Raw genomic sequence first — 12,097 nt, forward strand, 5'->3', positions numbered from 1 at the left:
GACAGCAACAATCCCCCCCCCCCCCCCCCTCCCCGAAGATTTGAGTTGATGGCTGCTGTGTCCAGCACGGGGGGCAGCAGATTGCGGCGATGGCTGCTGTGTCCAGCACGGGGGACAGCAGATTGCGGCTGATTATCTGGGGCGGGGATTCGGCCACCACCCGCCAAAGGTTTGCGCTAATGTAACAACTGCTGTGTCCAGTCCAGCATGGGGGGGGGGGGGCAGTGGATTGCGGCCCACTAGCTGGAGGGGGGCGGCCACCACCTGCCGAAAATTTGCGCTGACAACCAGCCAGTGGTCGTCAGCGCCAAACTTCGGTGGGTGGTGGCCGCTGTCAGCCAGGGATGTGGGGGCAGCAACTTTAACGCGCCAGTAACACGGGCGCGCTCTGGGGAGGGGGGCGGTACCGGGGTGTACAGCTCACCAAATTGCTGAATAGGTGCTGTGCTTGGCAGATGCAGGCAGCTGGCAACTTCCTTCCTTCCTGGCTCCTGCTCTCCTCTGCGGACTGCGGGAGCTTTCCTGCTGCTGCTCCTCCTCCAGCTCTTTACCGCCCTCCAGTGGCCGGCGCCCTAGGCAAATGCCTAAAGCTGCCTTGTGGTAGCGCCGGCCCTGGCTGCAGGAGGCACCTTGTGTAAATAGATGCCCAATTCCAGCTTCTTCTGTGATCTGCTGCTGCAGTAGATGCAGCATGAAATCCATCTGAGTCTGACTGAGCATCTGAGTAACCCTCGGGTTATACAGGATGTCTGGTGAAATCAAGGGACAGCTAAGCTGCGTCTGAAGAAAGCAAGTCCAGAAGATGGCGCTGACGTGCCCTTCCTCATGCAAAGCACCAGCAGCATGTCTTGCTGCATTGCTTTGACTCTTGGTGCACCGTGAGGGACACTGCAGCCCCAGATGTGGCTCCATTGCATGCACAGATCTGCAAATATTGGCCACCGGCGAAAACATCACTATAGCATCCATCTCTGAAATTAGCCACTTACTGTGGATATGTTATCTCTGTATAGTTAGTATAAATTGTGATTCTTCAATATACAGTACTTATAATGTATTCAGCTTCTACACCTATCCCTTTTTTGTAGCCTTTTTTCCCCTTGTTTTATCTGATTCACCGTAGCTGCACCTGGATTTTGCATTGTTAAACATAAGTCACATATTATAATTTATAGCTGTTCAATAGACTATCACATTTGTACACAACACATCTGCATGGTTTTATACTTACTTTGTAAATAGACTCCAGAAGCAATCTGTAATATTCTTGGCAATGAGGACATTGGCAGTGAAACAATAAAATCCTTCAAAGGTACAGCATTTTCATCTTCCATGGTTTGGATTCCACAGATATCTTTCTGTTGTAATGATGGTAACAATGATTGTGCACTTACGTATTCTTATTCCTCAGTGTCAGAGTATTTCCTGTGTCACAGAACATAACTACGAATGCACAGTGAAACTGCAAGAGAGGAACTTTCAGATTAAACGAGTTTGGTTGAATAATGCTTTAACTAATGTATCCCATACCCCTCCCTAATGTCCTTGAAGGCTCTTAAAGAATGTTTTTTTTATTTTATTATTTCTTTATTGAGACCAGTTGGTTATTACTAGGAGTGTACATTTTTGGGGTTTTGTGTGTTGGTTTTAGATCTGGATTAGTTTTACCAAAACCGTCATTTCGTGTTTTTGATCTGTATTTTTTTTTTCCGATAAATAGCTAACATCACAGATTTTTTTTTTGTTCTTATGCTATTGCTATTATTAACATCAATGACATTACTTTCTACTTATTTCCAGGCTAATCTGAACTCCTCCCACCTCACAATATTGTTTTTAGACCAATAGGTTGCACTGTGGTAGCTGGATGACTATGCAAAGCAACAGAAGTGGCGGCACAAACACCTGCCACATCTAGCAGTGGCAATGCGGTGGCAGACAGGATGGCAGTTTTAAATACTAGGCCAAAGCACATAATGCAAAGTAAAAGTTTAATAAACCCATAATTCCAGCGGCCGGTGCTCTTACTGGAAAAAGCTGGCCAAATTCTCCAAATCATACAACCTCCATTTTTTGGATGACTTTTCACAGTCTGAGAAGCAGCAAGAGAATGATAATTAAAAAAATATATGATTCTTAAAAATGATGTTATTCAAAAGGAATACGGTCAGTTGGTCAACCTAAAGATGATTGACACCATTGGGTCGACATTCCGCAAGGTTGACAGGGGTCTAGGTCGACACAAGCCTTACGTCAACATGGCCTAGGTCGTGAGTCAAAAGGTCAACATGGGGTTGTTCACGGTTTTAGGTGCCAACAGGCAGCATTTCATGCTATACCATCCACTAGGGCTTTGTAGGAGAATAAAATAGTGCCCGAAGCGCAAGCCATGCGAGGGGACGCAGTGCACTTTAACCTGTGTCATATCGATTGTGTCCACATTATGGTCAAAAACAGTGAAAAACCCCATGTCTACCTATTGGCTGTCAACCTAAGGCTTGTCGACCTAAGCACCTGTCAACCTCGTCTCATGTCGAGCTAAACCCCTGTCGACCTTGCTGTATGTCGACACAACACTGTACACCATCTTTAGGTCGACCCAATGATCCCATTCCATTCAAAAAAAGATAAATCCACCATCACAGGTCCCTCTGTTCTTCATTATGATGAAAATAGGTAAAATAGAGCCCGTTTGTACAGGGGCCTCCAAACTGCATATTTATCCTGCCAGTACAGATATGGACTGTCTGACATGCATACTTGGATGATGTCACTGATGCAATCCTCCACCATTTTTTCAATGATGACCGCATCATATGCAGTGACAGTAGACATGTCACAAACCGTTTGCAGGTCCTTCAGTCTAGACCAGATGTTGAAACTTGCGCGTTGGTTAGGAAATCTAAGTTGTTTCCTTGCAGCCCCAGTTGTGGGAAAGACTGAAGGAGGCGCTGTTGCAGTGTCACCTTCCGCCTCAGCTAACAATTTTCTCACCAGATAGAATTAAAAAGAGCGCAAATCAAATTATTATCAGAATATATATATATATATATATATATATATATATATAACATTTGTTTAGTAACCAAATATTAATATGATTAAATTCAAAATACATACAAAAACATATACAAATCAGCATGGGATATATCACATCACAATCCTCTTGCTAGCTAAATTATTAATGCACAAATGTGTTTAATATATTAATAACACTTTTGGTTTAACTTTCACTAGCACTATTCACGCCACAGATATCACTTTTTGGGATATAGGCAATTTTCCTTAGATTCTGATAATATATTGTTTTTATTCGATCACATTGCACATAGAATAATGGGAATCACCCTTATGCCATCAGCTAGGTCTCAGGATAGAGAATATTAAGCATATTAAAGAGTGTTCGGTTGGGACCTGGCACCTAACATATGTAATTTCCCCAATTCCCATACAGATCACTGGCAATCAATGATCATCGAATGGTGAGTCAGGTCATTATTGCCAGCAAGTTGGGAAAGCGATGTATGGGGTCTCGTCGACATCCATTGCATTCTAAAAGTAGACACCTACAAAACTTTTTACACTCCTATCATAAGGTTGTGGACGCTGCCAAACAAGTTTGTCTAACAGCTCAGCTCAAGCAACATAAACCCACAACTTTTTAAAACATTAAAATCACTCCTTACAACACCAACACCCAAATAACCAGTTATAATCAGGATAGTACATTCTACTTCAAGATCCTAAACATAGAAACAGTTTGACTACAAATAACCATTTGTTCTCATCTAATCTGCCGATGTACACACACACACACACACACACACACACACACACATTAATTCTTGTTGTGAGCACCCGTATATTTTTGGATCATGGGAGGAAACTGAAGTACCTGGAGAAAACCCACACAATCACTGGAATAATGTACAAACTTCACACAGACTAATGGTAGCAATAAAAACCATAACATCAGAGCTGAGAGGGTGTAATCCTGACCAGTATAACACCTGTACTGCCCTTGTACTAAATGAAATGGTATCCTCTTCCTCAGTCAATGCCCTGCTCAATTTCATGCCTGAACCCTTTGGCAGCTGCTCTTCATTTGATTCCATAAATGAAGAAGAATCCAGTTTTCTCATCTTCCTACTGTAATTTGTATCATATGCCCTCAGAAAGAAGTAGAGCTGGGTTACACAAAGTTTAATAAAACCTAATATCTTTCTCCCTCTAGTGGCCAATTTCCATCATTAGGTACATATGCAGTGATTACTCCCAATTTGAAAAACAAAACAAAAAAAACATAATTATGACAACAACTCAACTATCATGCTCCTCCAAACTACCTGCCTACACCCACTTCACACTTTCTTGAACTTGTTCAATCCACTCAGTCAAGCTTTTGTACCCAACAATCCATGGAGATGGCACTAAGGTGGTAAATGACTAGATAAGTCTAAAGGTGCATTCCTATATACTTTGACCAATATTGTTCAATTTGGCTCTTCTGAACGATAATGGTCAAAAGATCAGCCAGTGTGTATTCTAGTAACAACTATGCGCAGTCCCACTGCTCATTCACAAAGTTTGTTCGTCGACTATGGAAGCAGCTCAATATTAGACGTCTTTCACAAAAGGCTATAGAGCCTAGTCAGATCTTTCGTTATTAGTCATTTCATTCAGTGGGCGGTATTCAATGACCTGAATCGTTGGTCACAGCGATTCAGATTTTACATTCGCCAGCCATTCACCGTTTTTTTACGTCGATTCGCCAAGCGTCGGGAGTCGCCGGGACTAGCTGTGTCACCCTATTCAACGTGGCTGAGAATCGCCGCCCCCAACGGCGATTCTCAGCCAATCCGGCGTTTCCCTAAACAGCTTCAGTACTGTAAGAAATTGCAGTGAAATGCAAGAAAAATGCAAATTACCCTGAAAAAACGATTCCAATACAGCAGACTGCAAAAGCTGTGTAATCTCCGCAAACGCCAAACGAAGGAGTGAGGTGGGGAGGAGAATCATGGGTAAGTGAGGTGCACCATGGGTAAGAACATTGCTTTGTGGGAGAAAAAAAAAATACCAGAAAAAATTAAATATATATTTGTATAGCACTTCTACGACCATCACATCACACAAGGGCAGCAAATAATAATACATTACACTTGCAGAGTTAAATTGAACACTTAAAACCAATTATTTCCCAGGTTCCGATAAAAGTTCACCACAAAAAGATGACGAGGGACACTCGGTGAGGAACGGCGATATGAAACAAGAAATAAGAATCGCCAACTTCTCATTGAATACACTTTTGGCGATTCATGGTGATTCCCGTCGACTACCGGCGAATCCCCATGAAAATTCCTATAGACAAAAACCGGCGATTTGTAGAGAATAACATTTGGCGATTGGTGCTTCATTCACCGGTCGTCATCGGCGAATAGAGGTCGTTGAATAGGGTGATTCGCTTTTTCAGCTCAAAAAATCGCCGGCACACACGAAAAAAACACAGAATCGCCATAAAACTTGGCGATTCTGCCTCATTGAATACCGCCCATTGGGCGGTATTCAATGACCTGAATCGTTGGTCACAGCGATTCAGATTTTACATTCGCCAGCCATTCACCGTTTTTTTTACGTCGATTCGCCAAGCGTAGGGATTCGTCGGGAGTCGCCGGGACTAGCTGTATCACCCTATTCAACGTGGCTGAGAATCGCCGCCCCCAACGGCGATTCTCAGCCAATCCGGCGTTTCCCTAAACAGCTTCAGTACTGTAAGAAATTGCAGTGAAATGCAAGAAAAATGCAAATTACCCTGAAAAAACGATTCCAATACAGCAGACTGCAAAAGCTGTGTAATCTCCGCAAAGGCCAAACGAAGGAGTGAGGTGGGGAGGAGAATCATGGGTAAGTGAGGTGCACCATGGGTAAGAACAGTGCTTTGTGGGAGAAAAATAAAATACCAGAAAAAATTAAATATATATTTGTATAGCACTTCTACGACCATCACATCACACAAGGGCAGCAAATAATAATACATTACACTTGCATAGTTAAATTGAACACTTAAAACCAATTATTTCACAGGTTCCTATAAAAGTTCACCATAAAAAGATGACGAGGGACACTCGGTGAGGAACGGCGATATGAAACAAGAAATAAGAATCGCCAACCTCTCATTGAATACACTTTTGGCGATTCATGGTGATTCCCGTCGACTACCGGCGAATCCCCATGAAAATTCCTATAGACAAAAACCGGCGATTTGTAGAGAATAACATTTGGCGATTGGTGCTTCATTCACCGGTCGTCATCGGCGAATAGAGGTCGTTGAATAGGGTGATTAGCTTTTTCAGCTCCAAAAATCGCCGGCACACACGAAAAAAACACAGAATCGCCATAAAACTTGGCGATTCTGCCTCATTGAATACCGCCCAGTGTGTATTCCCAATATCATTTGTCCAGGACACTGGGAAAGTTCGAGTAAAATTGGTCACCACTGTCTTTCATTGCATACATCGTAGAGTTTATGCCTCTGTACTTTTGTTACTAGATCTCTGTGACGTTTAACATGTCTGTGGGACCACTCACTTTTTTAGAAAAAAAAAGGCAACAGGACACAGAGCAATATATGCGACCGATCGAGCAGACCAGCATATCTGCTATATAGCTCAATGTGTACCGGCAATGTGCGTTCCCACAAGACAACACTAGGTTTGACGTATTGCACAAACCTAGCAATACCATGCATGCTAATGAAGTGTGGAACAGCGTTTGTACCATCCCTCATTAACATTGCTTCAGTACGTACATACATCTTAGCTGTGGGGGATTCCTTCGATATCGGAATACAAGTTGCTCTAGAGCATGGGTCTTCAACCTGTGGCCCTCCAGATGTTGTGAAACTACATGTTCAACATGCATTGCCACATTTTTCCCTATAAGAGCATGCCAAAAAAAACTCAGGGCATGCTGGGACATGTAGTTCCACAACATCTGGAGGGCCACAGGTTGAAGACCTGTGCTCTAGAGTATACACAGCTTTAGTTTCTCTGAATCCACCTCCTCTTCACTACCTGGATCAGTTGGAGTACAAGGTTAAGTCTTAAGTCCTCTGCTTTCTTAATCTAGACCACATATGCTCAAACTCTGTTCTCAAGACCCCACACAGTGCATGTTTTGCAGGTCTCCTTACAGAATTAGAAGTAAAATATTTAGCTCCACCCTTGGGTCTATGAAAATGTGTCAGAGTAATGAATGCACCTGTCGAGTGACCTGGAAAACGTGAACTGTGTGGGGTCCTGAGGCCCGAATTTGAGAACCCCTGATCTAGATCATATTCCTTGGCAAACCAACAGCTTTTGGATTTCTGTATTATTTCTATGAAAATAATACATGTATCGTTACTTATGTAGTAGCCAGGCGGCCACTAAGCAAATATCTTAGCGGGCGATTCTGCGTAAGAAAATCGCATGTGATCGCACCACACCGCAAAATTGCATGCGATTTTATAGGGTGTGATACCATTGACTTTGCTATATATTTGTATGAGATGCAATGAGATTTAGACACCCCCCCCACGCCACTCCAAAGCGTGGCAAGCGCAGCATGCCCCATGAGGGGCGGCAGAACACGTCCTCCCGACCTTTTCATACCCCCACTATCCACGTTGGCGTGAATTGTATATAGCGTGGCAAGCGTAGAAAATCCAGTGAGGGGACACGGAATACATGTAAGGTAATCCACCTGCACTCACCACACTATATAAAATAAAGGTACTCTTTACCTAGAAGGGCGCCCGTCGCGGGCATCGCGGGTACATTTATGTATGGCCGCGACGCGACCGACGCGATGCCCGCGATTTCCCATTGAAACCAATATTAAACATGGAAATCGTGTCGGTCGCGTCGCGGCCGGCCATAAATGTACCCGCGATGCCCGCGACGCTCCCGATTTCCCATAGGAATCAATGTTAAAAGGCGCGATGGACCCGATTTTACTGTTAAATGGCTCAATCCACCCGATTTGGCCATAGGAATCAATGTTAAATGGGCCACAGAGCCCATTAACCCTTAAATGTCCCCCCAAATTTTTAATGCCACCCCACGATCCACGCCAACCCGAAGCGTGGCGAGCGCAGCGAGCCCGCGAGGGGCGGCGGTACGCGTCCTCCGACCTTTTCATGCCCTACTATCCTCTAGGGCGTGGTGTGAGAATATAATAGTGTGGCGAGCGCAGCGAGCCACCGAGCCCGAAGCGTGGCGAGCCCCGCGAGGGGACGCGGATACCTTCACAGTTATGCGCGTCCCCTCGCGGGCTTCACAGGTGTCCGTGGCGAGGCGGACACCTGTGAAGCCCGCGAGGGGACGCGTCTACCTGTGAAGGTATCCGCGTCCCCTTGCGGGGCTCGCTGCGCTCGCCACGCTTCGGGCTCGGTGGCTCGCTGCGCTCGCCACACTATTATATTCTCACACCACGCCCTAGTGGATAGTAGGGCATGAAAAGGTCGGAGGACGCGTACCGCCGCCCCTCGCGGGCTCGCTGCGCTCGCCACGCTTCGGGTTGGCGTGGATCATGGGGTGGCGTTAAAAATTTGGGGGGACATTTAAGGGTTAATTTGGCCTATTTGGCCCCAAATCGGGTCCATTGAGGCATTTAACAGTAAAATCGCGGTCAATCTGCCGTTTTAACATTGTTCCCTATGGGAAAATCGCGGTGATCGCGGTCATCGCGGCCATCCCGATTTACCCGCGATACCCGCGATCACCGCGATTTTTACCCCCGACGACCGCGATTTCAATCGCTGGCGCCCTTCTAGGTAAAGAGTGCTATACATTTGTTTTACAATGAGATTTAGGCACCCCACACACACACACACACACACTATTCACGTCACCCCGAAGTGTGGCGAGCGTAGCGGACCACGTCCTTGTGACCTTTTTCATACCCCCACTATCCACGTCGGTGTGGAGTTTATTTTGGTACTCTTTACCTAGAAGGGCGCCAGCGATTGAAATCGCGGTCGTCGGGGGTAAAAATCGCGGTGATCGCGGGTAAATCGGGATGGCCGCGATTTTCCCATGGGGAACAATGTTAAAACGGCAGATTGACCGCGATTTTACTGTTAAATGCCTCAATGGACCCGATTTGGGGCCAAATAGGCCAAATTAACCCTTAAATGTCCCCCCAAATTTTTAACGCCACCCCACGATCCACGCCAACCCGAAGCGTGGCGAGCGCAGCGAGCCCGCGAGGGGCGGCGGTACGCGTCCTCCGACCTTTTCATGCCCTACTATCCACTAGGGCGTGGTGTGAGAATATAATAGTGTGGCGAGCGCAGCGAGCCACCGAGCCCGAAGCGTGGCGAGCGCAGCGAGCCCCGCAAGGGGACGCGGATACCTTCACAGGTAGACGCGTCCCCTCGCGGGCTTCACAGGTGTCCGCCTCGCCACGGACACCTGTGAAGCCCGCGAGGGGACGCGCATAACTGTGAAGGTATCCGCGTCCGCTCGCCACGCTTCGGGCTCGGTGGCTCGCTGCGCTCGCCACACTATTATATTCTCACACCACGCCCTAGTGGATAGTAGGGCATGAAAAGGTCGGAGGACGCGTACCGCCGCCCCTCGCGGGCTCGCTGCGCTCGCCACGCTTCGGGTTGGCGTGGATCGTGGGGTGGCGTTAAAAATTTGGGGGGACATTTAAGGGTTAATTTGGCCTATTTGGCCCCAAATCGGGTCCATTGAGGCATTTAACAGTAAAATCGCGGTCAATCTGCCGTTTTAACATTGTTCCCTATGGGAAAATCGCGGTGATCACGGTCATCGCGGCCATCCCGATTTACCCGCGATTTTTACCCCCGACGACCGCGATTTCAATCGCTGGCGCCCTTCTAGGTAAAGAGTACCAAAATAAACTCCACACCGACGTGGATAGTGGGGGTATGAAAAAGGTCACAAGGACGTGGTCCGCTACGCTCGCCACACTTCGGGGTGACGTGAATAGTGTGTGTGTGTGTGTGTGTGTGTGTGGGGGGTGCCTAAATCTCATTGTAAAACAAATGTATAGCAGCAAAGTCACCCTAAAAAAATCGCATGTGATGCGATTTTCCTAATACATGTATTATTTGCATACAAATAATTGCGTACATATGCTAATTAGGCGCCAGGCTACTACATAAGTACCCATGTATCTAACCATTCTTCCCAGACTTGTCATTTTTAAAGTTCCTTATTACGGAATGGATTTCTATTTCACCTTGAATGTCAGGTCACCACCTCAAATGAAAAATCTTTCCAAAACAAAAGTTATATTTCCTCCAGCCAATAGTAGTTACCAACCTGATAGTGCCATCATGGTTAACTCATATCTTATACAAGACACTGCAAACAGGAATGACTGCACTGATCCTTTGTATTGATTATTGTAATAGTCTCCTTACTGGTATGCCCTAAAACAGATTTCACAAGAAAAAATCCATTTTTAATGCAGCTGCAAGGCTAATAATTATTTGCTATATATTCATCAGTTGTTCACTGCCAATGGGGATGGGGGGGGGGGGGGGGGGGGGGGATTTTGAATGCCGGGAAACTGACCACATCCCCTTTTCACTTACCTCAAGGTGCCACCCAACCAGACCTCTCCACTCTGCACGATGGGGGAGTTATTCTGGTTCCCTCGCAAAGACACAATCACACTCTAATGCAGGCATTCCCAATCATGGTCCTCAAGGCACACCAACAGTGCAGGTTTTAGTGATATCCAGGCTTCAGCACAGATGGTTTAATCAGAATACAAGTCGGACCTGATTTCCCCTGCAGCACCCCAGCACACATGATTAGGCACTTGATGTGCCAAGCTTTGCATATGATAAATCACATGGATTTATCATATGCAGTCCCCGGGGAGCTGCAGGAGGGAGCCGTGTGGGGGACATCGGCTAATAGAAAGCCAGGCAGAGGAAGCAGGGGGGAGGCTGCATAGGGAGCCGGGCAGGCGAAGAAGCTGTCGCAGTACTTGTGTAGTTTCACGGCGCCAACATGGCCGTGCGTCAGTGTCCCAACTCCATGCCAACATGGATAGTGGGGGATATGAACTATCCACATTGGCATGGAGTTAATTTAAAAAGTATGGCGAGCACCGACCCGTCAGTAGTGCACAGCCATGCTGGTGCCGTGACACTACAGTACCGCTGTTGCAATGCCAGCGGGAGTAGGGAGCCGCCGGGCAGCAGCGGGTGGAACAGAGAACTTGGAAAAAAACAAAAAAAAACCACCGCCCATACAGATGAATAGTAAGTCATTGATTGGCTGAGACCTCTCTCAGCCAATCAATGGCTTTCCAGTCATCTGTATGGGCTGGGGTTTCTTTTCAAGTTCTCTACTCCTCCCGCTGCTTCTTCTACTACCCGGCTCCCACTGGCACTTCTGAGCCCAACAGCTTCCTCGCCTGCCCCCTCTGCCTGGCTCTCTTTTCGCCCACCCACCCGCTGCCGTCCCCCGCATATCTCCAGGGCCGAGCTGCACATAACATTTTGCAAATCTTATGTGCAGCCCATCCGACTTCCCGACTCCGACCAGATGCGCACAGGACCACGCACCGGGTCGGACGGGATGTCTACAAGTGCGATTTGGCCGGATTTCACAGCCCAATTCATCCGAATCAGGAGAAATCGTGCCCAAATCGCATAGTGTATGGGGGCCTTAATCCTCTTCCTCTTTGTATTTTACCCAGTCTTGTTTTCATCACTGTTTTTCAATTGTAAAGTGCAATGGAATAGATTGCACACAGTCTTAACTCAAAACTAATATAATAAATGGAAATGGGAGAAAGGACAATTGAAAAAGTCATATAAATTACAGGGAGAAATTTAGAAGTGAGACAACAAACTGGAAGATCTATCATTGTACATCACAATGCATACTCTAAGACAAGACACCATCCATAGCGCCTTGTTTTGTAAATCAATGTTCCAAATGAACACCCAAGTGCACTTACTCTGTGACACTTAAACCAGAATCTGCACCAGGCACACAAATAGCTGTTAAATGCATTACTTCCACTATATGTAACTCGTATACCCACTTTGCTGATAGCACAGTTTTGA

The 12,097-nt window shown here is 46.3% G+C and overlaps 1 protein-coding gene across 2 annotated transcripts in view; it reads right to left on the minus strand.

The window, feature by feature from the left end:
- The window catches only part of THEMIS2 (thymocyte selection associated family member 2), a 57,501-nt gene extending 56,069 nt beyond the window's left edge, over positions 1 to 1,432 (minus strand). The window contains exon 1 of one of the 2 annotated variants that reach the window (XM_083173425.1): positions 1,232 to 1,432. In XM_083173425.1, the coding sequence (XP_083029551.1) occupies positions 1,232 to 1,334 (103 nt within the window). In that variant the 5' untranslated portion in view covers positions 1,335 to 1,432. The remainder of the gene's footprint in view (positions 1 to 1,231) is intronic. The other variant, XM_083173424.1, reaches the window with a different exon arrangement.
- Between the last annotated feature and the right edge of the window lie 10,665 nt (positions 1,433 to 12,097).

The sequence above is a fragment of the Crinia signifera genome, chromosome 2 (assembly GCF_055691185.1).
Source record: "Crinia signifera chromosome 2, ASM5569118v1, whole genome shotgun sequence".
Taxonomy (NCBI): domain Eukaryota; kingdom Metazoa; phylum Chordata; class Amphibia; order Anura; family Myobatrachidae; genus Crinia; species Crinia signifera.